The 26,780-nt window shown below is 46.5% G+C and overlaps 1 protein-coding gene across 1 annotated transcript in view; it reads left to right on the top strand.

Moving 5' to 3' along the window:
- Window positions 1–26,780, top strand: part of Dscam (DS cell adhesion molecule) — a gene marked incomplete at its 5' end in the record, with an annotated part of 506,420 nt that overhangs the window by 326,340 nt on the left and 153,300 nt on the right. The window contains one exon of the mRNA XM_051191959.1: window positions 14,158–14,331. Coding sequence (XP_051047916.1) covers window positions 14,158–14,331 — 174 coding nt within the window. The remainder of the gene's footprint in view (window positions 1–14,157; window positions 14,332–26,780) is intronic.

The raw sequence follows: 26,780 nt of genomic DNA, 5'->3' as shown, positions 1-26,780 counted from the left end.
TTACAGTAAACCTCTTTCCATCCACCTCAGTGTCCATGGCAGTAATTGTTTTGTGCAGCGACCTAGAATGGTTTCTATGGATGATCCTTAGTCTGTCTTAGCCAAGGGGACTTTGTCGCCAACAGTACCAGGGTGTGTCCCTTTCTTTCTTCAGTAGATAAGGACTTTCTTCTTGTGTATTATCTTTACACTCTTGTGAGTGAATAAAAATCACTTCTCCATTTCATTTGCACATGTAGATTACTAATTGTATTTAAAATGTTTCATTCCTTGTCCCCTTCTTGGGGACTTCCTGAGACCTGGTGCTCCCATGCCTATCTCCGCGTCCTGCTTGTGAGTGAACACACTCTGTGCAGACTACGCACCCCTTGATTGGTTAGGTCAGTTTACCTTTTCCCATCGCTGATATGCACATTAAATCATAGTAGCTTTTTCACCTATAAATTTCCCATGAAAATTCAGATTATTGGAGAGACAAATGAAAACCATAAAAACAAGTCTCTAGAAAGGTGAAATACCTCACAAACAACAGGATGATTGAAAAAAAAAAAAAGAAAGAAAGAACGATGGCTGTTGCTTTAAGTCAGGGCTGTCAGACCTGTCCTCAGTAGCAGATAGGTTCAGAATGGTTTGTAACATCTGATCATGTGAACCCCTCTGGCTTGTAATCATATTTGTGGTGGATCTCTTATTATGGCACCAGATGCTGATGTTCACTCAGGATACATGCTGATGTTCACTCAGGATACCTGAGTTTATATTTTAACAAGTCAGCCCTGCCAGAGTTAAGACAAAGTTTATAGGCCAGGTGTGGTAGCACACACCTGTAATCCCAGCACTCAGTAGGAAGAGGCAGGAGTCCAAGGCCAGCCTGGTCTACAGAGTGAGTTCTAGGATAATCAGGGCTGTGCAGAGAAACTCTTGTCTCGGAAAACAAAAGAACGGAGCTTAACAAAGTCTTGGAAGAGTTACTCTTCCCGTGTATGTAGCAAGCTAAGCACTAGACTTTCATCTGTGCTTTTAAGTTTTGCTTTTGATTGACAGGTAACTGCATGTGCATAGCATACAATGTGTGCTTTTTATACTTGTGTGCATTGTCACAGTTGTATCAAAATCGGCATCCCCGCTCCTTCTTTCTTTGTAATAAGAACACTCCAAAGTCCTTTCCCCTGGTTGCTCTGAAATGCACGGTAGATCGTTGCTCCAGAGTCGTCCTGAGATGCATCTGTCCTTTCCAGTCCGATCTGCAATCCGTTGTTCAGTCTTACACTAGCCTCTATCTCAAGCCTCTGGATGTCCATCACTCTACTTTCCTTTTCCATGAGGTCAATTTCTTTGTAGTCCATAACTGGGAGAGGTCCAATAACACTGTCTTAGTCCCTCCATATTCACTCAACACCACGATGCCCTCTGGTCATGTCCATGTCATCACAAATGACAAACTCTCTCACTGACTTGCCTAAGTTATCAGAGACCCTAACCTCATACCTTTCGGGGAGTTATGCTATTTCCCCCAAACCTCTATCATCAAGAGAGGGCTCCCAAGCTGGAAATCAACTTCTGCAGTCCCATAGAGGAAGGGCCAGGAGGAATGGTTACTTCTCAGACCTAGGTCTGCTCCATTTAACGATTGTTCCAGAACTCCATCATTAATGAGCATGTTAGCATCCCCCTGGCTCCCTGGTCAGCTCATCCACACCACAAAAGCAACCAGCAAGCTGTGCTGTACTTAGGCATGTTATCACGCCATCGCACAGTATCTTACTAGGTTTCAGGTATCTCTAGTACTTCACCGTGTTTTGCTTTTCTTCGGCTCTTTATTCTTAGAAAATGTCATGCTGCGTTCCATTACATTGATCTTTGTAGATGTGTTTATTTTTCCCCTGGGATTATTTTCTGTAAGTAGAACTGCTGCCTCAAAGAGTAAACAATGTTTATAGCTTTTAGACACATTGACAGTTTGCCAGCATTTTATTCATTTGCACAGACGTCCTAAGTGTGAAGTAGTGCCTGCTTCCCGGAACAAAAAAATAATGCTGCATTTTACGCCTGGTTCTTAATGCCTTCCAGTCTAGTAGAAGGATGTTTGTGTCATTATTTTGATGAAGCATTGAAGATGCCACGATAAAAATTATCTTGATAGCCAGTGGAGGCAAAAGTCAACTTCCCTTAAATATAACAGAGCGCAGGACTGGAGAGATAGGGTTCAAAGGTTGAGAGCTGTCTTCTCTTCCAGAAGATCCAGGTTTAGTTCCCAGCACCCATGTGGTGTCTCATAACCACATGTAACTCCAGTTCCAGGGGATCCACTTCATCTCCTGACTCTGTGGGCACCAAGCACACAGATTGTGCACAGACATATGAATACTCACATTCATAAAATAATTATAATTAACTAATTAATTAATTAATTGTATAGCCTGGCCACCATCCTTCCTTCCACAGCACCCCGCCCCAATCTATCCCTCCTCCATAATCTTTCAGGAAGAGGCAGGCCTCCCAAAATTAAATCAAGAACAGATAAGCAATTTAAATAGGCCTATAACCCCTAATGAAATAGAAACAGTCATCAAAAGTCTCTCAACCAAATAAATAAATAAATAAATAAATAAATAAATAAATAAAGCCCAGGGCCAGATGGTTTCAGTGCAGAATTCTACCAGAAATTCAAATAATACCTAATACCAATACTCCTTAAAACAAACAAACAAAAACAAAAAACAAACAAACAAACAAAAACCTCTTATAATCATGCCTAGAAGCTTGGGCTTTAGTTAATCCTAGACAATCAAATTGACACTCAAGATTAACCTTCACAGGATATGATGCTTGGAATGTTCCAGAAACATCAAGGGGGATACAGTATCTGGAGCAAAGTAGGTGGCAGGATGTTACAGGGGTTAGACTCCTCCGTCAATCGCTGTGAGCATATGGGCTCTGCCAAGGGGCCTGGGCTCCTGCCCTGGTGGTGATGATTCTGTAAAGTTAGAGGCAGCCAGAGAAGTCCATGCCATAACGGAGCCACACACTGTTGCTGGTGTGTGCCCAAAGCAGATGGGAAAGAGGCGTGAAACACACTAGAGCTACTCAGAAACAAATGTTACAATGAGGCTTTACGCAGGGCAGAAAGGCAAGGTCTTGGGAGCTGGCTTTCTTTAGCTGGCAGACTGGGAGTGTGAGGGAAAGGGGGGTGATGGAAATGTGCCCAGGTCTTTGTCCTGAGCTGCGAGAGGAGAAACGGACCCATCCAGGGAGCAGATCTGAGGCTGGGAAGGAGGGAAGGAGTTTGTCTTGCCACGAGTTCCCATAGCAACCATGCCCTATGTCCTAAGTGCCCGCTCCCTGCCTTCCCTTGTCCCTTCAATCCCTTCCATCCTCTCCCCTGCACTTCCTGCCTCTCTTCCTCTGTCTTCCCTTTATCTTCCTTGGCTACTTTTTCTCTCTCTTACTCTTTGCCTCTCTTCCTTCTCCCGGTCCTCTCTCTCTCTCTCTCTCTCTCTCTCTCTCTCTCTCTCTCTCTCTCTCTCTCCTTTCTGTCTGTTTCTTCCTTTACTCTTCCTCTCCTCTGCCTCTCTCTCTCTCTTCTTTTCTCTTCTATCCTTTCTCCCTTCCTTGCTCCACTGTCCTCCTCTTTGTCTATTTCCTCTTTTCTTCTATTACTTTTTCTGTCTGTGCTTCTGCCTCTGTGTCTCTGTCTGTCTCTCTTTCCTCTACTTCTCTCTCTCTCTCCTTCCTTCCTTCCTTCCTTCCTTTCTTTCTTCCTTTCCCATTATCTAGGTCTCCTCAATTCTTCATCTTACCCAGGTACCAGAGGTCCCACTTGAGTTCTCCACACATTTATGTCCCTCGGCACAGCATTTTCTGCAAGAGCCGTCCAAGCCCTTCCATCCTCCCCTTTCACTACAAAGCCCCAGCCACTGGTAGGTTGGTGGCTCGTGCCCTGGTGTGGAACAGGGAGTCGCTGCCTTGATTTCCTTTCACAGAAGCTTGGTCTTTTCCTTGTGTGCACCAAGCATCAACACGAAGTCTAGACATTTACAGTGATTTTCCCTGGAGCTGTCCACGCAGGGTCAGTTTTTCTATAGATGCGGTGTGGCCTGTTCAATCTGAACTCAAGTCACTTTTTATTTCTAGGACTTTTGTGAATTTTTGACATAAATGTTTATTCTTTTCATACTCTTCAACCCTATTCTCCATACCCTCCAGTTCCATTGTCAGACATCACCCCCTGTCACCTGCAGCTGTCACCTTTGCCTCTGATGGATTGTTCATGGGTTCTCATTTTAATTCGCTGCATTTCCAGTTCCTGTTATTTTCTCTAGAAGAACCTCTGCTATTCAGTGAACTCTGCGCCTTGTCTTCCATAGCATCGCTTTGCTCTCCGCTTTCTTCCTACAGTTTTAGTGGTTGACAATTCACTCCCTATGGACATAAACAAGCACAGGGCCCCCCATCCTCCCTCCCCCGCTTAAAGCTGCCTGTCTGATCCTGAAGCTCACACCTAGCCTGTACACACCACCCCTCGAGGTAGATTTTGCCTTATCAAATTTGACCGTACTTTGTCACTGATGGCCAAGATGGCGGCACCCATCTTCCCAGTCTCATTTTACCTCTGCTCACTATACTTGGATGGCCATGCTGTCACCCATTTATCATTGGCATGATAGCTCTTTCCTAGTTCTCCCAAAACTGAGTTTGCAGTTTTCACCATTCTTTATTCAAGAGAAGAATCTTGACCTATGCCTCTACCCTCCATTCCAAAACCCTGCAGCTTGTATGTAAATTGCAATTAGCTGTGAATTTTGTTTCATAACAGGAAGTGTCGCCAGGCGTTGGTGGCGCACGCCTTTAGTCCCAGCACTCAGGAGGCAGAGGCAGGTGGATCTCTATGAGTTTGAGGTCTGCCTGGTCTACAGAGATAGTTCCAGGACAGGCTCCAAAGCCACAGAAAAACCCTGTCTCGAAAAGAAAGAGAGAGAGAGAGAGAGAGAGAGAGAGAGAGAGAGAGAGAGAGAGGAAAAAGAAAAGGAAGTGATTCAAGGGCCTAACAGAATGGATAGACAAGAAACCCAGCTCAGCCCTATCTGCTGTATCCCTGCTATAAACTGTTCAGTTTGTGTGAGCCTGTTTCCTTCCATGCAAAACAGAATATAGAGATTAATACGACTCTGATGCTTAAAGCCAACTGTGGTAACCCATGCCTGTGGTCCCAGCCCATTGCCAGGCTGAGGCATGGGATTAGCCAAATCTACATTGTGAGTTCTAGGCAGTGGGGGAGGATGGATGCAACAGCTACTGCTTACAGTTTTATCTCTTCCTCTCTGGTTTTATGAGTAAAAGGTCTTACCAGCAATGGCCCCTTGCTCCTGCCCCTCTGTGGTGAACATATCTCCCAGTCTTGATAAGAGGGAGATCAGGATATCCTTCATTTAGGTTCTCAGATCTCCTTTGCTCAATGCGTACATGGTGTTCAAACCGGGATGGTGCTGTAGGCTAGCAGTGAAATGTCCCTCATAGGCTCAGGTACTTGGACACTTGCTTCCCAGGTGGTGGTGCTGTCTGCGGAGGTTGGTTGTAAGAACTAGGAGAGGGAGACTTGCTGGGGGAAAGATGTCACTGGAGGTGAGATTTGAGGTCCCACGTTTGTTTCCCGGGTATGGATGCTCGAAATCAGCCAGTTTCCTGCTTCAGCTTCCTTGTCCTCCCTCGCTGTTTTCATACTTTCTTAGCCATGGTGGGCACTGACCCTCTGAAACCCTTTCTCCCTTGAGTTGTTTTTGTCTGGGACCCTTCTTTTCCTACCTGTTTTCTCAATAGCTGTACCTCCCTTCTAGCCCCTTCCCTGTTTCCTTCCAGCTCTTACAGCCATTCACCTAGGATCCTCATCTCTCCAACACCAGCTTTCCCTGGAAAACACACAGAGTCCGTCCCTATTGGGTGGTGTGTATTTTGATTTCACACTGTGTTCTCCTCCTACCATGGAGAAAGTCTTGAAGGTCATATCCTTCTAGACTCATGAAGTGTGGCCCGACCATACCTTACATTCCATCACCAGAAACCTGTCTCCACTTCATGTCAACACACCAGCAGAAGTCTTCCCATAGGCTACAGACTCCTTGTAGAACTAATGGAAACTTGTCTTCTGTTAAGAAATCCATAGAAACAAGCCATACTTGCAGCATAGTTATCTGGATGCCACCATACAGAATTCTAGACTAGAAATAAGTCCTTGGATCCACGCACTTGGTCAAAATGCCCAAGTCACCCACCCTCTCCAGGGCTTCCTTGTATCAGGGGCTATTCCCAGGCTTCCTCCCTTGGTCTTGCCAAACTCTGTTGCTCAATGTCAGGGTTATATTCCCTGGGACCTCCAAAAATGTAAAGACTCTATTTCAGAGTTATGTGGAACATGGATAAAAGGACAGGCCTGAGTGCCCTGAGCAGGTTTACAGTAGAACCATGGTCTCTTCTACCCCAAGTTCAGACTTCAGTGAATTACTGGGATCACTCCTTCCTTGCTTGACAAGAAGACAGATTGTCTTATGTTATGGACAAATCCCTCTCCCTCCAAAGAAGAAATGCTCAAATGCAAACATGGCCTTCAGAGTGTAGGGAGGAGGCTTAATTTTAAGATAATAAGGGAAATTGGTCCATAAGGCCCATACAGGGTGACCCTCAGCTTGCTGCTCCTTCAGGGTCCCTTCCCATGTCTGTGTCTGTCACTGCTTCTAGCCTTAGACACAAGCATCCATCCTATTCGTTGTCAAGGCACATAGCCTACTGTCTTTACCTCAGAGATGTCCACACTCTGACTTTGACCTCTAGCCCCATGGACTTTGCTTTGGTACGTATTTTTCAAATCCCCATTCTTGAACCCAAGTTTTTTTTCTGAATTTGCATTATTTCCAGATCTTGTCTTAGACATCTCCCCAGACCAATCAATCTAATTCTGTTCTTGTCTTTTTCTTCCCAGTGAAGATAGAATCAAGCTTCTAGCAGAAGCCTGGCTGAGGAAGGCCACTACACAGCCAGAGTTCCACCTGCCCATCTTCCTGTCTTTGTAATTGCCACCCAGGGCTCCCGCTGTACCAGCTCCTTCTCTCTGTATTGTCTAGAATTATCTCATGGTTAGACCTCTTCTGCTATATTCCTAAAGCACAGCAGCCTAGTGAAGGTATTAAAACCAATGTCCATGTTCCCTGCTTAAGCATGGCTATGTCAGGTGAATTCTAAGTTGACCCACCAAGATACCTCAAGTCTGTGAACAGAAGGCGGTGATGTCTCCCTATCCCCCAAGCAGGAAACTAACCTGAAAGCCCAGTGATAATCCTAAGCACACAAAAAAGGTGGCCACCTTTGCTTCCCAAGCAGGAGAACCACGGGCCTCATGAACCAATGTGTTCTTTGAAAGGGGATGGAAGTATAATAAGCAAGGGGTGCTTGGTGCATTCATTCCCTTCCAATGATAGTAGAAGAAACTTGGCAGACACAGGAGCCTCCTCCTTTCTTTGAGCTGGCGTGAGTGGACACTCGGTGCCACAGAGGGGAGGGATCACCAGCAGTTGTCTAACCTAGTGAGGCTCCCAGCCCAACCAGCCCAGGGTTCCAGACAGACTTCACCTCCTTTGTCCTCCCATTCCTCCAGGTTTCCTCTTCTGTGTCCTCTCTCCAGAAACTCTCTAGCCGTTTTCTTGTGGGTAGAGGCAGCCATACCAAATACAAATATCCAGGGAGCCTTTCTGTAAGTGTGTTGTCTCAGAACTTCCATTGTCTGCTGTTGTAATGACACACCATAACCAGAACAACTTGGGGAAGAAGGGGGTTTTCGTTTGTCCTTTGTTTGTTTGTTTTTGGCTTACACTTCTAAGTTGCCATTCATCATCCAAAGAAGTCAGAGCAGGAACTCAGACAGGGTAGGAACCTGGGGGGGGGGGCGGGAGCTGATGCAGAACCCATGGAGGGGTGCTGCTTGTTGGCTCCCTCCGCATGGCTTACTTAGCCTGCTTTCCTATGGAACCCAGGACCACCTTCCCAGGATGGCGCCACCCATCACGGACTGGTCCTCCCCCATCAATCACTAATTAAGTAAATAACCTACAGGCTTGCCTACAGACCGATCTTATGGAGGAATTTTTTTTTAATGAGGTTCCCTACTCTCAGATGACTTTAGCTCATGTCAAGTTGACATAAAACTATCCAGCACGTGCGTGGTACTGATCATGGCCAACAAACCCAGATGCAGGACTTCTCAGAGTCCCACTGCATAGCAGAGGTGGCATCCACAATATCTAGCCACCTCCACTCCCCGCAGTGTCACGGGCCACGCCAACAAGTGCCGAATGTGACTGCCTCACAGTTTAACTTTATGCTAATTGAATGCAGAGCCAGTTTTGAGTCTCTGGGATAAAGAAACAATTCCTTCCTGTTAGATGCACAATTACAACCAGGACATGGGGGTGCCAAACTCAAACTCTACCTACCTCCCAAGCCAGAGAAAACCCAAGGAAGTCTCCAAGGAGGCTTCGTCGTCTTAAGTGGATACGTTTCTTTACAGGAAAGAAAGAAGATGGAGTTAAGGGTAGGTGGCTGGACATAACTTCAGATTTCAAGAGTACTGCTTAGATGCTGTGGTACAATACTAAGGGAGGGTTTAACACGGGGGTTTGAGAGCGTAGCATCTGAGGAGAGATGCATGGGAGAAAAGAAAGCTGCCCTGTGGTTACTTGAGAAATGTGGGTACCTTGAGAAGCTTATCCATGCCTGCAGCTGAGATCTGCAGACAGTCCTCAAGGGGACTAATAATCTTCCACACAGCATTTGCCTGTGAAAGAGAACGGCCTGTGGAGGAGAAGGGTGGCTTCCTCCTCCTTGCTCCTTGCATGCCATTTTGAATGTCCCCCTCACTCGTAAGTTAGAAGCCAGAGCCTGGTGACAGTCCGGGGTGGGATGGGGGTCCTAGTTCACCTTCTGTTGCTATGATAAACACCCTGACCAAAAGCAAACTTGTGGAGAAAAGAGTCTTTTCATCTTATACTTCCATACCATGATCAGTCGCTGAGGGACACTCCCAACACCAACAACTATTTTCCAGGAAAGGAAACTTCTCTTTGAGGTAAAAACTGCTCACTCCTCAAGGGAACACCCCTTCTCCACAAGGATGAAAGGGGTACACTCTGCCCCTTGGAGGGAAGAGGGAATGGTGTGCAGCCTTCCAGTAGGATATGGTCAAGAGAACCAAGAGTCTCCCTCCCCCATTGTGCTCTGTTTCAATCCACCTCATCCATCCCTCCACCATGACAGGCAGTTATAAATGTTCTCTTTGAACAGTTATTTCTGAATGTAATTGTAGGTCTTTACATTCACAATTTTGTAAGCTCATTTTCTTTGGTTACAGACAATCTTGTCTGTAAATATTTCTCATCTTCTGTATAAAGATGCAAAGAGAGTCAGCCATTTGTCTATAGGCCCCATGGGCTAATTCACAGGGCACTAGAACATGGGTTTATCAGACAAGCAATCGCTGAGTGATCAGCAAAACTTAAGAGAGGGAGAGGAAACAGGTACCTAGTTCACCATCTGCTTCCTGTGCTGACCTCTAAAGTCTTGTTCCTGAAACCTCAGCACCCGGGCACACAGCTAGGCATAGCTTCCCAGTACACACAGTAAGGTGTAGCTTCCCAGTTCATAGGAAAGGTTACCTGGGTGTTAACATCATTGGGAATCCAGTCTGGAACTTACAAAATGCTTTATCATTTCATTTCTTGTGATGAAGTTCAGAACTGTCCCCGCTCCACCCCAGCTGGCCACAGAAAATTGACAGCTCTTGATTACCAACCACTGTTGCCTACTGCCCGCCTCTTGGCAGCTGTACAAGGTCATAAGGTGCATACCTTATGCTAAGAAAATTATCAATTTGCAAACTGTACACACTGATTTACGTTTCACTCTTTGGAGTAATGATGACTCTAAAGGAGAGGGCAGAGAATTCGATAAAGCCGTGCTGAAGGCCGCATCCTCACATCTGATGAATGTCAGCCTTTGGGTCTGTCTGTGGTCCTCTTGGTGGACAGACTAGCTAGTGGCAAGTTCTGGCTCTCTGTAGCAGGCATGCTCAGAGCAGCACATGCCGCAACCTTTCAACTTGGCTCATTTTTTTCCCCAATGAAGCAAAGATTTAATGTTATTCAAATGCACTTAGACTTTATTTCCATCTTCATTAGATCTATTAAATAATGCACAGGCTCATGTCCAGCCAGACAGGAATTAATAGATCTCCCTGGTCCACTGTCTATCTTGTAATTCTTCTGCATAAATGTCTCCACCATTTAAAGTATTTTTCTAGCGAGTATTCTTTGAGGAAAATACATAAAGTATGTGTTACTGATCTGTATGATGTCTCTCAAAGCCCACCAGAATTTCACTCTGGATTTTCAGAATTTTTAAAACAAAGTCTTACATAGTTTATAAATGTCATCACTTTTTGAGATGCCTTAATTTCCAGTCTGGTGTGTGTGCGTATTCACACAAACGCACACACTCACACATGTGCACACATACATACACTTGATACCTGCTTTTTAAAGAGCCCCGTGTCCAGTGTTGACCTTGTGTGAGTGGGCATGAAGCCATTCAGTATAACACGGCCAACCTACTAGCAACCACAACCACAAAGAACAATGATTCTGATTCTTCCTGGCAGCCATTCACTTGCAGTAGCTGAGTATGAGCCTTGAGAGCTGCTTCCTGCTCTGTGCTCTGTGCTTGCTGGACTCTTCAGCGGGGCTGGTCCTGTGCAGGTCTGTACAGGTGACCATGGATGCTGTGTGTGCATCAGCCGTACCTTCCCCAGAAGACGTTGATTCATAGCTGCCTTCCTCTGCTTCCAGCGCTGTGTGTTATTTCAATTGTCTCGTTTTTTTTGTTTGTTTGTCCCTTAGAGCTCAGGAACACTGTCTCTTAGTGCTCAGCACTCTATCTCTTGCAGAGATTGCAACCTATCTGCCCTGCTGTTGCTGAATGTGGAGCTCTATAAACGTCCGTTAAATCAAATCAATTGGTACTGTTAATAAATTTTTCTGTTTTAAAAATTATTTCTCTGCCCACCTCTTTCTCTCTTCTCCTTCTAAGACAGTGACTACCCAGACTATGCAAGTTTTTGAGAGTCTTGAATGAATTCATCTATTCCCATTCTCCCTCCTTTGTTCTCTTTTGCTGTACAATGGATAAATTCTGCTGACCCAGTCATTTCCTCTTCTATGCCCACTCTGCTACTAAGCTCCGTGAATCCGTTTGCACACATAATAGTTGAGTTTTCTTTTCTGTTACTTTGTCTCTTTTTGATAGGTTTTAATATTTCATCCGAATCTCTCCCACCCACCCGTTTGTGCAAATTAGTAAGCTCTTATTTACACCTCTGCCCGTTGGTTTCCTCTGTTTCTGGTATAGCTCTGTTTCTGCCATGCCTCTTTCTCTTTGCTTTATTGAGAGGGTTAAGCCGCATAGTTTTCTGGTAGTTTCTGGTCCAAACAGGAGACTGAAGTAGGTCCTACTCCTTACCTTCTACTCTATTTTACACCTATGAGACTTCACTCTGTCTTGTGCTAAAGGTAAGTTACTTTACAGAGCTCATATCTCATTTATAGGCATCATTTTAATTCTTTTTCAACTATGTTTACCTAGTTGCCTGGGACCTAAGTGTTCAGATTCACTCTAAAAAAAAAAAAAAAAAAAAAAAAAAAAAAAAACATAGAATTGTAATGCTGAGCAGAGAGCTTCCTTTTCTGGCTTCCTTCATTCTTAGCAGAAGTAGAATATCTTTCACGTGTGTGTGTGTGTGTGTGTGTGTGTGTGTGTGTGTGTGTGTGTGTGTGTGTGGTGTTGTATGTGGTGTTGTGTGTGGGGGTGGGTGGCTGTGTGTGTGTGTGTGTGTGTGTGTGTGTGTGTGTGTGTGGTGTTGTGTGGGGTGTGTGTGTGTTTTTCACATGTATTTATTGTAAGTAAGCACAACAAAACCACAGGCTGCCTCAGAGGGTAGAGAATAGCAGCTGGGCAAGGAAGGAAAGCCTTGTCAGTTTTGTCAGGGCAGGTAAGAGAGTGTGGTAGCAGGGCTGTCTGGGTTAATCGGGTTTTAGAAGACTTTTGCCTGAGGTAGTTGAGAAACAGAAATCTGCCTTATGAGATTCCTGAAGAATGCTGACTTTAGCTTTCTCTTTACCCAGAAGGAATCCTTTTGTTTACTTGGTCAGAGTCCTTCCTGGGGTGTTACTGGGCCATCATCTTAGGAAGCTGCCATTGTGGGAGAGGATACTTGGTTACTTAACATTCATGTATTTGTGCATAGGTGTGTACTCACACTAACACCAAGAGGCCAAAAAGTCAACAGTGAATATCTTCCCGAATTGCTCTGCCTACTTTATTGTACCAGAAGGATCTCTCATTGAATTTGGAACTGGCCAGTCCCAATGTGCTGGCTGCTCAGCCAGTCCCAGGGTCCCTCCATCTCTGTCTTTGCCTCTCCATTGTTGGGATTACAGGAACACACCCTGGACCCTGACGTTGTGAGTAGATGCTAGGAACCAATCAGGTCCCATGCTTGGACAGCAAGCACTTTTACCAACTGAGTCATCTCTCTCCAGCCCCCTTTGAGCTTGTTAATTCAAGTTGCTGTACATTCTCTCTCCTGAAGTTCTGTCTACACAGGGGCAACCCGTGCAGGGATTCTGTTTGTTCTTACTTAGTGTAGAAGAGCTCTCAGTAACAGTCTTCATTTCCATTGTCTCTCTGAAGAGGCTCAGACCCAGCTCTGAGGTCCCACATAGAAATCTTTGGGGAGGAACAGCCAGTGTATGCAGTCCAGGGTTTTTGAGTGTGGTTTGGAAGATCCCAGTGAAAGAAAGGTGGACACAGCAGATCCAGTCAGCTCCATGACTGTTCTGAGGCTAGAGACCCTAGGCTAGAGTTTAGAGTTTGTCTTTGGCCCACACTGTGAGTTTCCTCTAGAAAGATCAGATCAACTCTTGCACTGACTCACCACCTGGTACCCAGACTCACAGCGTAGAGAAGAGAGGCCGAGAAATCCAAATGGCCTGGGCCACATCTTCCATGCACACCCCAGTCAGTGTGATAGGTCATCCCGAGCCACTGTTTGCTCAGACATCCATCAGGGTCTTCTTCCTCTCTTGTATTATATTCCTAGGACCCTTTCTTTTCTAGATAGTTTCATCCAGACCATTCATGTGGGTTATTCTAAACCCATGGTCCTAGCATCTACATATGCAAACACTCCTAGGGAACAGTGTCTTAATGCTCTCTTCTCTCAGTGACCTGACTTACATAAACCAACAGAGTCCTATGCTTACTTAAGTTCACCATGGCTCTCCGCTGTAACCGTGTGCACTCCTTTCGTAGCCTCCAACAAGTGCATCAGGGGAGAGTTTTAAATGGCGTGTCCCCAGAGGAGCACTCCCCTGTTTACATCCACATCAAATCCCAGGAACAGAAGGAATTTTGTTCACAAGACGAGCAACGTCTACTCTGGGGTTGTTCTAACTATGATGTCTTTAAATAATTGATCCGCTGCTTAGCTAACGCTCATCAAATTTGGCATTGTATGGGGAGGGGAAATGTATGTAAGCACTCCTCCTTTTGAATCCCATCCTCTGGAACACTGTCGTTTTAAGTACATTACAGGAGAGAAGGTGTGACTTGGCATATCCCAAGACTGCCCCTGTGAGGTGTGTTCAGTGTCCTTGTATCAAGGTGAACTTGAGCTTGCTGTTCACGTGTTTACGTCCATCGTACCCTTCATTCTTGTTTCACTTCTGTGGCCAAACACAAGCAGTGAGTTAAAGAATTGTTCACAATTTCATATGATATATGATATGATCTACCACGAGGTAAACATGGAGTTAATGACACTGGGATGTGTCAGAAGCCTGGGAAGCTGATAAGATGCAAGGCTGGCACTCAGCTGGCCATTCCTTCTTTATTTTCAGTCTAGGATCCTAGTGCATAGGACAACCCTTCCCACACAGAGTCCTTCCCTTCTCCACTAACGCTCTCTGGATGCCTTCACAGACACACCCAGAGGAAGTCTTAGGCCACATCTTAGGCTGCCACTCCTTGGGTTCATGGTTCCTTTTCGTGATTTTCTTCCAGGTGCTGGGGTCCCCCAGTTCCAGCCCATTGCCCTGAATGGCAGAATCCAGGTCCTGAGTAATGGCTCACTCTTGATCAAGCATGTTGTGGAGGAAGACAGTGGTTACTACCTCTGCAAGGTCAGCAACGATGTGGGCGCAGACGTCAGCAAGTCCATGTACCTCACGGTGAAAAGTAAGGAGGAAGAATGCTTTGTTTTACCTATGTAGGTCTTTGGGGGCCGAGTTTTTCGGTTGGTTCAATGCATACTTGTCTCAGAGAAAAACAAAACAGGTTTATCTGTAGCTGGTACCTCCAGTTGTCAGCACTGGGAATACTTTTGAAAAGGATGGAAAATGCCAGTGGATTGTCAGAAGACACCTGGGGCTCCCCCACACCCTGGGTGTAGAACATTCTTCTCCTGAGCTGCTTCTCTAGGTCGCTGACCTCAGGCTCTGGTACCCTAACTGATCAGTGAGCCTTAGCAACCATTTTTTTTTTTTCATGCACTAATCTTAACTGTGGACGAGTCCAATGCATGACCTTGCAGATGTTCTCATGGAAGCCTGTTTGGTGTATCTCACTGAAGACTGGCTTGACCGTAGATTCCCTTTATAATGCAGTCATCGGCTCTGGTGCTTGCTGCCAAGCCTGGCAACCTGAGTCCAATCCCCCAGAACCCACATGGTGGAAGGAGAGGATGGGAGATCAGTCTTGCAAGTTGTCATCTGACTTCCACACGCCTGCTGTGGTGCATGTACTTCTCCCCCTAGCGATCATGCCCTCCCCCATCGCCACGTTCTCCCTATGCTTTCCCCCATCCCTACAGTCTCCCCCTACTCCCCATGCTCACCCTCTATCCCCCCCAAGAAAAATAAATAAATGAAAGAAATGTAAAGCTAGCAGCTGGATGCCCCATGCCCAACAACATAGCATGAGTGGAGCCATGGCTTAGGGTCGCTGCTGCTGACCCAGTGGCTGGTCTGTAGCGAATACTGCTGCAACAAACGTGGGTGAGTAGGTGTCCCATGGTATGATAATTTAGGTGCCTTCGGGCATATTCCCAGGAGAACTGTTAACTGGATCATTCCTAGTTTTGGAAGGATTTTCATAGTGGTTACACTAATTTGCATCCTCCCCACCAACCTTGTGTGAAGACTCCTTCCCCACAACTCCTCACCAGCACCTGCTGTCACTGGTTTTTTCTTGAACTGAGCTATTCTGTCTAGGGTAAGATAAAACTCAATCTCAATGTAGCGTTCCTTGGCATTTCCCTGGTGACTAGGGGAATAATCCTCATGTATTTGTTGGTGGTTTTTAACTTGTTTTTTGTTCATTTGTTTGTTCGTTTACTGGTTGGATAACTTGGGTGGGGTTCACTTTTATTTTTAAGTTCTTCATGTATTCTAGTTAATTGGTCTTGTTATATAGGGCCTGCACGTATTTCTATGTGAAAAAGCTTGCCGCTTCCTTGGGCAATGTGAGGGGATATAAAGGTGGCTGCTCAGAGGGTAACTCGGGGCTCCCAGAATGGCAATCACAGTGGAGCTTAGCTTAAACTTAAAACATTTGTTTTGCAAAACATTCACCTGTTAGTGAGGACTATTGGGGTTACAGCCAGAAACTGGGGGTGAGCACTGTCTAGCCTTCTGTCCAGCTTGCTTACTGCACACAGAGAACTCAGTCAGAAAAGAGGGCGTTTTAGTGACAAACATCCACCACAGCCCTCTTTTGTCTGAAAGCCTACACAAGGTGCCTGGCAGATAGCAGGCAGACAGTGGGGAACTGTCAGGGAAAGCCATCAATAGGGTGGAAGATTGATCTGTGCAAACGCTTCCAACTCAGCTGGCATTCCCGATTCCGAGTCCACACTGCCATCTCAGTTCTAATTTATCTTGTACCAAAAACCCCCTTAGGAAAAGAAATCTAACATTAGGGGAGCTTTGGTGGCAAAGACAGGAACAGCAGGGCTCTGCCTCTGATCAAGCCTGGGCTCGGGCCACAGCTACCTCTAACTGCCATGGGCAGAGAATGCAAAAATCAAGCCAGCCACCCAGACCAAGCCTCCTGTTTTGAGTCTCAGGAGCATGGTGATTTTTCTAAGAAAATAATTCTCCAAACGAAAGTCACCCCTAGCGCCAAAGAATTGCACCTGCCCCCTCCAGAGTTCTGCCACTGGCTGTATCTTTCCAGGAACACTGATTGCAGCCACTCACACTGAGCGAGCAGCTCGTCGTTTGTCTGCCTCTCTGCTTCAGTCCTTTCTGATCCCCTCATGCAGTGTAAAAGAACATAACTTATCAAACAGGGGCAGGGGCATCCCTGGAGAGACAGTTACTCTTGGGATCTGATGAACCCTGCAGCCCCAGAGCAACCCTCAGGACGCAGGACAGCCTGACCTGCCACCCCCCACCCCCACCCCCATACTCAGCCTGGGCAGAACTCTGTGATGCCGGAGTGTGTGGTATTCTCCTTTCTATCACTGGCCAAAAGAAACTGAACATGTTTATGTGGCTTGTACGTCCCGATGATCATAGTGGGAGGTCAGGGCAGGAACTCGAGCAGGAGCAGAAGCAGGAACCATGGAGGAATGCTGCTTGCTCTCCACGGTTTGCTCAGTTTGCCTTCTTTATACAAGTCAGGGCCACCTTCCCAGGAGTGGCACTGCCCTCAATGGACTAGGCCCGCTCATATTACTCATGAGTTAAGAAAATGTCCCATAGACTTGCCTTGCAGGCCAACCCAACAGAGGCATTTTCTTAATTGAGGTCCCCTCTCCCAAGATGACCCTAGCCGGTGTCAGGCACACTTGTATTGCTGGGTGTGCACATTTATGTTAACAGCACGTCTTTGACTTCTACCAGACAGACACTGGGGTCTCCACAACTCTCAATCCTACCCCTGAAGTCCCACGATGTCTTTATGGACATCTTGGGCTGGGGAGAAAATAACCCATTATTCTCTCTTCCATGTAGATCTTCATCTATTCTTAGACAGCATTCTTTATGCTGCTACTGGAAGCCTTGGATCAAACGAGAGAGGAGCCCCTACTTGGATTAGTCCATGAAATAAGAATATTGTAGTTTTAGTGGGAACAGTTGCCCAACTCTGTAAATATGCAAACCCCGTTGCATTGTGTGATGTAAAAACGTGAATGCAAGTTATACTTCAATAGAGCTATCTTATGACATCATTTTTCAGGGCAGTTACAATTAGAAATTTCTGATATGGATTGTAGCAATTCTCAACAGTTTGAGGTCTGAGGTTAGATTTTTCTGGTTTCACTCCCGAGTCCCACTTTTTGAGAAACTGGTGTGAACTTGGGTAAAATTAAAACACCCTCAAAAGCTTCATGGTCCTTATCTGTAGGGTGGGATTAATTGCCTGGATGTTCAGGAGTTGTGATGGCATGCTCTGGCAGTACAAGGTCAGAGTTATGGTTGGCCCCTCACCGGTGGAGGCTGCTGCATTCAATACCTCAATGCTCATGTAGACCTTTTTTTAATTTTTTAAGTACTGTGTGTGTGTGTGTGTGTGTGTGTGTGTGTGTGTGTGTGTGTGTGTGTGTGTGTGATGTGAGGTGGGTAGGGCCATATGTGTTCTGGCACATGTACAGGGCAGAAGACAACATTGTGGGGATAGTTCTCTCCATCCGTCATATGTGGGTTCCAGTTACCCAGTTCAAATCACAGAGTTCACGCATGACTAGTGCCTTTACCTACTGGGGCTCATCCTGGGAATTTCTTGATTTGTTTTTCACTTCCACATCAGGATCGTGGCATTTTTAAATATTTGCATTTTTTATGTTAAAGCCGTGCTGAGGTATGTCCTTTTCCGCCTCGACCCCTTTATTTATCATTCTTTCCTTTTACCGTTGTCTAAAATTGATGCGCCCAAATGTGAAGCTAGCCTCTCCTTTGCTCTAGGACTCTTGATGTCCCCTAAGAAAGAGGTACAGTTTCTTCTGTCTATGGTTTAGCTATTTTTTATTAATTTTTCTCAGTTGATGGAATTTTATGCCATTAGAAAGTGATATGCTTTCCCTTATTACTTATGTAGCTGAAACAATTCACAAGACAGCCCCTTCATCATTGTGCCTGAACACAGACAATAACATGAATACCATCAAACAAGCCCCATGTGTGTGCCCAAGCAGCTGCCTCCTTGATGTCCTGAGTAGCTGTTTCTCCACTCAGCTCCATCCTGGGAGCCCCGTCTCCAGGCCCGACGTTTCTTTGCCTTTATCGGGAGAACGGGAAGGTCCAAGTGGTGTTTCCTGGCCAGATCCTGGATCCTTCTATGTTCTTACTTCTTTTCATCTTTGCAATCACGCCTTTAATTTAAACTGAATCTGTCTTGGAAAGGATGTAGACAACAGTGCCCGATTTTATTTATGACTGAAATAGGCTTGCCCTGTACCCATGTTACCTCCAAAGGTCCCTGGGCCAGTTTTATTCTGTAAATTCATCTGAAAGGAGCCCTTTGAGTCCCGTGAACCCCATGGGTCCTGTGGGCACCGTGAGCATGCCCGTGCACTCCTGGAAAGGTGAATTTGGAGCACTCCCTCCTGTAATTCCTTCAGAGTTGAGCACAGATTTGGCCATGACTCTTCCCCCTCCCCAACATCCCCACTCCCCACCCACACCCCACCGCCCTGAGGACACGCAGGTAGCAGCTCTGCAGGGACAACCTGGAATGTATGTATTATAGAACATATTCAAAGTCAGCACGTCCAGAGCACATTTGCTGATGAGCTTTTGTGATGTAGGGCAGGTCATGATGGGGGTGTCCCAGGCCATCAGGGCAGGAACCAGCCATCTGCTCTTTGTAATTCAGACATGGCTGAGCAGGATGGCAGAGGCAGGTGGAGACAGTAGAATTCTGGGTGTGTGCGTGCGCGCACACACACATAAACACACACACACACACACACACACATTCTTCCTGTTGGCAATATTCCCACACTGTTGAACCAGTGGATTTAGGAATGCAAAGTCAAAGTCCACATTTTATGTCTTGCCACTCATCTATTAGTATTAAAGCCAGCAGCAGTGGAGAGTGGCCCATATAACCACAGGCCAACAAGAAAATCATCATCACAAAGCTGGTGAACTAGTTTGTAGCTCATTTCATACCAGAGAACTGTATGTTATATTAAAAAAGAGATACACAGGATTTTGTTAAATATAGTGTGGGTATTCATCTACACCATAGAGAGGGCTAGAAGGTCAAAGCTACTCGGGTGATCCCAATTTTTGTGTTTGCATCATTAGCCTATTTTAGTTACATAATGAAATACCCGATGCCTAGCTGTCTACAAGCCTAGTCATGTCATAATTTTGGAAGCTGAAAGACTAAAGTCCTATTCAGTTGATGAACCCTAAACTGCACCACAATATAGCAGATGTCATCATGAGGGAGACTTCACAGGAGATGGATTCCTCCTCAACGTTCTCTGAGAGATAACCCACAGCTCTAACCACTGTGTAGGACAGACTGGATGATGTTGGTGGGCAGGACTGTACTTTAACCAGGGCTGAGAAGATATACACATCTCCTGCCTTCTATTAAACTCAACCCTCCTGCCAGGACCCTGAAGACATACTACAAGGCAAGGGAGTTGTTATGGAAATATCTTTGTTCTTCTTCCCAGTGTAGTTCACTGACTACGTCTCCTTCCTCCATTTTCTAGATAAATGCATACGAATCTATCTCAGTCCTCATGCTGGCTGTGCAGTATTTTAGTGCCTGGCTGGGTAGCAATAGCATGATCCCGGAGACCATGTCTTGTGTTCATTCCCTTTGAAATCAGCTACTCTGGAAATGAAAAACTAGTGGGAAGGAGAGACACCAGACCACAGATGACAGGTACTGAGAGGAGGCTTTGAAATGTGGCTGCCAGATTCCCTTCATTTCTCCACTTTCTATGGATTTCTAAACACAACTAAAGAGCGACACCTCCTGCCTCCCGTGCAGGCTGGGGACCTCATCTTCCTGCCTTGTGTGTAGGCTGGATACAGAATGGGCCATCATTAGGACTGAAATGTGCTGAGAGAGTGTCTGCCATTCTGAGTCCACAGGCATGCCTTGGGATGTTGTGGGGGTGGGGATTTGGCTTAAATCTTATTAACAATGCCACGGGTATTGGGAGTGTCCCTACCGTGATGACATTGGCCATGCTGTGAATGCTGTTCAGGGCTTATGACTGGAGCCAGCATTTTAGTCGTTGGACTTTCAGTTTCTAGAACTGTGAGCTGACTAGGCTTCCCACTTTTGAGAGTGGGTCCTAACTGAAGGAAGTTGGTTTCTGGGTGTGGGACTTGAAGGCTATACCGCCTCTGGTTCTTTTATGTGTCAACTTGCTAGGCTTGGTTCCTCAATGAGTGGTCAGACACCATCCTAGATGACATTATGAAGGTCTACCACTGATATTATTAATTTAATTTGGTAGCTGATGAATAAAGTATATAGATAGATAGATAGATAGATAGATAGATAGATAGATAGATAGATATAGATACATATATAGATATTTGCCCTCCATAATACAAATAGGCCTCATCAGCTAAAGACTTTTCAACGCTCTTCATATCAGTGAGTGTACAGATATGTTTACACATCAACCTAACGGAAACATATGGTCCTGATTAGGAATGGATTAATTCTGTGTTCTCCTGTCACTGACTTCGAATGCACTCTGGGCTATCTTCTAGTCCATCACAATGGTCAGTCCAATTTAAACTATGATATTCTGCCCTCCCCTGGCCTGGAACATCCAGTCTTTTCATTCAGGACTGTTTGTTCCTATTGTGTTGGGGTTGACACAAGAAGACAGTGGGGGACAAAAGACCTTTTATTCGCCTTGGCTCTGGCTATTTCTGTAATGCTTACTAACCATCAAAGCCCTCTGTCTGACAAACCGTCTACATCCTAACACCATTCCGTACTCCGGTCAGTGTCCTGTGATTCAGTCCAGCTCTTACCCTAACGACCCGGAGTTAGCGTCAGGTCCCAGCAAGACTTCCCTCACTTCAGACACCAGCAATAATTGGAGTTCTCAGATGGCCTCCCCTTCTGCCTGGGAAGTCCTGAGTTAAAAGGGTCGCACGACCTCTTTTTGTTTGATAATTTGTTAGAACAACTTGTGGAACTCAAAATTGTACTCAGTGACACTACTACAGAGGATCCAGACAGACAGCCAGATACGTGGAGACATGTATCAAGAGTCCTGGAAGGGTCCTTAGCCCAAAGTTCAGGAATTTCTGTGCTTGTGGGTTTGGCTAAGTCCCTATCCCAGAACACTGATGTTGCCACTGTTCCTGGAGAGGCAAAAACAGAACATAACAAACAAACAGGCAAACAAATAAATAACCATCCACGTACAACTTGGTGAACCGATGATCTTTACTGGAGTTACTTGCAGAAATATTGGCTGGAGGGTTAGTGACAGGAACAGAAATCCCTCAACGATAGCTGTCTCTCCAAAGCCCGCCCCCAGCGTGAGTGACACTCACCTGCAGGACACCACACAGCTTGCCAGTACCTCAGCAGCTTAGAGAGTATTCTTCTAGGTAGCTCAGCCAGCTTTACGTGTCAGACCTAGTTAGTTCTTGTTGGTTTCAGGGACTTCCTGGAGATACTGAATTGTTTATCTCACGAGCTTAAGAGGGTTCCCCACAGCATGAAATGTTTGGCCAGCACTTAGAGCATCCTGAATGTTAAGCAGCTTCCCTTCAACATGGAAGAAGGTTTGACCTGAGAAGATATTGTTACACCATCACCAAGGAATCTCTCTGAGTCTTACTGCCCAGAGCTATGATTTGGTTAATCATTGGCCACCTGGGTGAACTACCATTCCAGGTGTTAAGGTTGGGGCTGAACATTCAGTCTTCCAATTGTAGCCTTGAACTTCCTGGGACGGGTAGCCCATCCTTGGAGACTAGTTGGTCCCATCATGACTCATTTCAACAGCACAAACTCAGGCATGGCCAAAAGGGGCTACTGGAGGTACCACAATGCATTCATAATTCAGGGAGTTCCAAGGGATTTTGAAGCTGTATCCAGGGAACCAGAATAAATGCCAGATATACTCTTTCATTGTGTCACATAGCCAAATATATATATGATCCATTCGATAAGCAAGTTTCAGACTCCTTGTCACACAGTCTCCAAGTTAAAAGACATAGAGATAGATGACTATGCCTTCTCTATGGTACCCCTCACTCACAGAATCTCTAACCTTATTACCTAAATAACCTTCTTCCCTTTATATCATCAGCCTTTCAAAGGCACTGAATTACAGTAATGCAAAAATTTACCTCAATACAAGAGACAGAAACAAGGAGCACTCCGTCATCAGTGCAGACTCGCATAGCAGAAAACATGGGAATGATAGGAACTGCCCCCTCAAATCTACAGACACCACATTGGCAAACTGTGCCTGTGTCTGTTTTCCCATAACTGCAAACATCCGGATGCTGTTTCACAGTCCATCCCAGTCAGGCTTCTTTGTGTCTGTCGACTGTTTGTGTGTCATGCGGTATCATCCCGCATGTGATTTTTACTGCTCTGTATGCCCTGCAGCATGCGTAGCCTAGAGAGTATGTAGTCCTGCCCTTGATGGCCTGATGTGCATTGCATGGGTCCTTCACAAGGTCAGCAGCCTCTGCAGCAGCAGAGCATCCTACGCCCTGCTTCCCTGGTGATGGGAAAAAGGATAAACAGCATGCTGCAGCCCAAGGAGCCTAGGAACCTAGCAACCTGCAGATGGCTCTCTGCCTCCCCATGATACAGGCCGAAGGAGAGTGCCTGTGGTGGGTGATTTTAGGAATCCTAGAACTGGCCTGGTAAGCAGGGAAGGAGTCATAAGGGTGGGGCTTGGAAACCCAGGTAGCTCACAACCCAGCAGCCGTTTGCTCTCTTTCCTATGTGTCCAGAAGCAGCCCTTGGTGGAAGTGGTGCTTAATTACTTCCGGCAACCTCTGTGGGCAGAAGATGTCAGTAATCTTTCAAACGTTCTCATTAGTGGTGAGGTTGGGGATGTCAGCCCCGGCCCAGCGCAGCTCAGCAGCCATCACTGAGCTGTCGCCTGACACGTCAGGGGTGTCTTAACGTGCCCGTTGCCCTTTCTCTGATGAGCAGCAGAGATAAAGGGGACTACAGAAAAGCCGTCAGGGGATTGAGAAATGCTGGGTCGATTCTTCAGTGGGCAATGTAAAACGGCCGTGTATTACATTGCGTGAGCAGCCATCAATCAAGAACGCCCAGGTCCACCGTCAGTGTGCAATCTTAAAGCAATTACGGCAGACCGCTGATGATATAGCACCCGGCTTGAGACCTTTATTTTCCGCTCTCCACATGGACCACATACTGCCCCATCTTCACAGGTCTTTCTATTTCCTTTCTTAAAGGCAAAAGCCTGTCCCTCTCCCCATATCTGAATCCATGCCCGTGTTTCTATTTAAAACAACCAAGCTCCTTCCCCACTGCAGGCTGCAGGGTTTTTTTTTTTTTTTTTTGCAGGCATGCTGTAAGCCTGAAGGGGGAAAAAAGGGGGGGATGCTAAGATGCTGCAGGAACCAAGCTTGCAACAGACCCCACGCACCCTCAAATCTCCAGGTCAGGCTGGAGCTAACATTGAATCTCCCTTTTTCAGTGTTTATGGGGCCGTGCTGGGGACAAAGGCAAGATATCCCTCTCCAGGTTGGCTAATTCTCTGTGTAGTTGCATTTTTTTTCTGCCAGTAGACTTGGGGTGGTTGCCACACCTTAGGGGCCGGCCTGTGCTCTCTTGGGTTTCGGTCAGAGCATCCTGAAGGGCAGAGGCTGCATCTCCAGGAGCAGGGAGACCGCGGTGGTTATTTACCATCATTGTGTGGGAACGCCCGTTAATTATTTAGCTGGGTGTTTGTGAGCTTCCATAAACCCGCCTTCATCTCTGCACTATGATGAGTCTGGCCAGAGGGGGGTGGGGTCCACACACTCTGCACACATGCCGTGGTTTTACCAAGGAGATGATTGCATGTTTTTAATGTGCTGTGTGCCCGGGTAGGAATAGGTAAAGTCTACCACAACCCCCAAGCTCTAGCTGCTGCTGTCCATTCGTCTTTGTCTCAGAAGTGGTCTGGGGTGGTGTCCTAGGTGGAAACTTCCTGTTGAAAGCCATCCTCCCTTCCAGTTGGGTCTGCTACAATTAGCTGCATTAGAAGAAAGGACATCAAGAAAGACAGTAGAGCCTCACGTCTGACCTTTGCCGCCACAGGCTCAGCCCTGAAGTCCTCTAACCCCTCCCCTTCAAGCCATCTTGCTCAGCTTCCTTGGTGCTCCAAACTCCGGCATGTTAACTCTCAGTCTCATTTCTACCTCCAGCCTCTGCTGCCACCTCAACATATGAATCAACTTGTCCTTTTCCCTTTCTGTCTGTGGAGAAGTGGCTCCTGGCCCAGCTGTGAGGTCCTTCTACTCATTGGTACTGCACAGGGGACATGCTGCCTAGGGGACATTTTTCCCTTTGGTACTTGCTACCCTGAGGAAGGTGTGAGGCTTTCACTCCATCCCTTTAGACCTCTGGGCACTTTCTGATGACCCTAAGCAACAAGAGCCTGGAGCTCACCAGAACACTAGGGCTGCTCTACACCAACCACCCATTCCCTCCTCCTGTCTCTGGAAACTTCAGACTGCCCCTGCAGAGTGACGAGATGGCGGCAATCTGCCTTCCACCAGCCAGAGGAGTCTAGCACTAAGGCTTCCTCCTTTGGTAGTGGCTGGGATCAAGACAAAGGAGAGGTCAAGCCCCACCCAGTCCAGCAGCCACGAGAGAGAGAGAGAAAAGATGCTGGCAACTCAGGCATCTGAACACGTGTTTGACCCACCCCAGGTGGGTCTGTTCCTGTGGAGGGAAATGAGGATGGGGAGAATCAGAAGGAGGTGGGTGCCTTGGGAGAAGGCGCAGGCATGGGGAGATGCAGGGAGAAGACACAGGACAAGGCGTAGTGCAGGTAAAGGATAGTGCAAGTCAGGCGTGCCCAGTGGACTGAAGTGTAAGGCACAGGGGCTGGGTTCTAGAACCCTTAGCTAACTACCCAGGAAGCCCAGGAGCTGCCCGTCCCCTGGAGGGGGGCTGCAGGATATAAGGCTTGCTCCACTTAGTAATGAAGACCTTCCACTTCAGGGCTTCAACGAATCCATGCAGCCTTGGTTTGAGGATTTGCACTTTGTGTCCATCATCCCAGTAGGCAGTGGTAGCTCGCATGACTTGCATGTCACTGGTGGTCACTGGAGTAATCCTCTGCTTACTTTCCCTCACAGCTGTGTGCTGGCAACTGAAGCATGGCTGCAGCCACACGATGCCTTGCACAGGGACAGGACCGCTAGTGTGTGTGTGTGTGGGGGGGGGGACAGAATTGTCAGTGCCACTCAAATCTCTCTTCCCAGAGATTACTAGTGTCTGATCAGGTTTTCCTGATGCCAGCAGCAGCAATGAGGAGCACTGTCTTACGGGGACATTGCCAGGGCAGAATCTAGCTCTTCTGCAAGCAATCACAGCAAGGCTGTCTGTACCTGATCACTTCTTTTCAATTAATTCTCCTCGGGCTTCAGCGACTTTACACGTGCCTGTACATAATGCACCCTGATGAGCCACACCTCTACCTCTCTCGCATATATATATATATATATATGAATATATATATATATATATATATATATATATATATATATGCTGCTTTTGTGCACCCTGCCCCTGACTTCAGGACAGAAGCTGAGGTCTATGACATGTTTGCAGCCTCGCCTCGCTCACTTCCAACTGTGCATGGCTCTCACTAAGGATGTTGGGGATTTCTAAGCAGAGAGGCTGCTGCTTCATCAGCTAGGGTCTAGGATGCCTTCAGCAACTTGCTTTATCTTCCTAGCTCCCACCCCTATCCCCATTCCTTTGGAATTCATCTCTGAGGCCTCTTCGATCTGTGTCACAACAAATAAACTGCAGAGGAGGCACAGAGACTTAAGGAGGGGGATAGAGAATAGTCCGCTGTGGTGCATTTGTGAATTTTCGTAAGACCTGGACTGGAGTATGTGTGATAAAGCAGATCACAGCCACGGTGAGAGAGTGGCCAGGCTCCCTGCAGATTACAAAGGGTCTCCTTGTGTCATTTAACAGCGTTTGGCCTCTAGGATTGTGCATCATCTGTTTTCCAGTATCTGAGCATTCTGGGGTTGGAGGTTTGGAACGCCCGTCACAAACGGAAATGCGAGGGGTAGACCACCCAGAGCCCCCTGCCCACCCCATCCACTGCGCTGTCTATGTGTGTCACTATGTCTAGGACCCTGTGGGGGAAGCTGACGTGGTAGGAAGTAGCAGTGGATATCCCAGAGGAGTCCTCTCTTTCTTTGTGACTCCCTCTTCTTCTATATAAGCTCACTCACCCAGCTCAGAGCCCTGGCCCTTTAGAGGCCATGGAATAGAATACTGAAATAACATGTAAAAGCAGCACATCCTAAAATCCTGAATGGCTGTTACGTTGTAGTCAAGGCTGGCTTCACAGCTGGCTTGATGACGTGTGTGCTTGCCCAACGGGCGGCTGTGCTCAGAAAGAACCCATGTTGAATTAAGGCATTGTTGTCTCCCTCTCATCATTTCTTCATAAT

This window comes from Phodopus roborovskii, unplaced genomic scaffold (genome assembly GCF_943737965.1).
Source record: "Phodopus roborovskii unplaced genomic scaffold, PHOROB, whole genome shotgun sequence".
In the NCBI taxonomy this organism is placed as follows: domain Eukaryota; kingdom Metazoa; phylum Chordata; class Mammalia; order Rodentia; family Cricetidae; genus Phodopus; species Phodopus roborovskii.
Note: the sequence above shows the minus strand (reverse complement) of the source record. Positions and strands in the feature narration are given on the sequence as shown.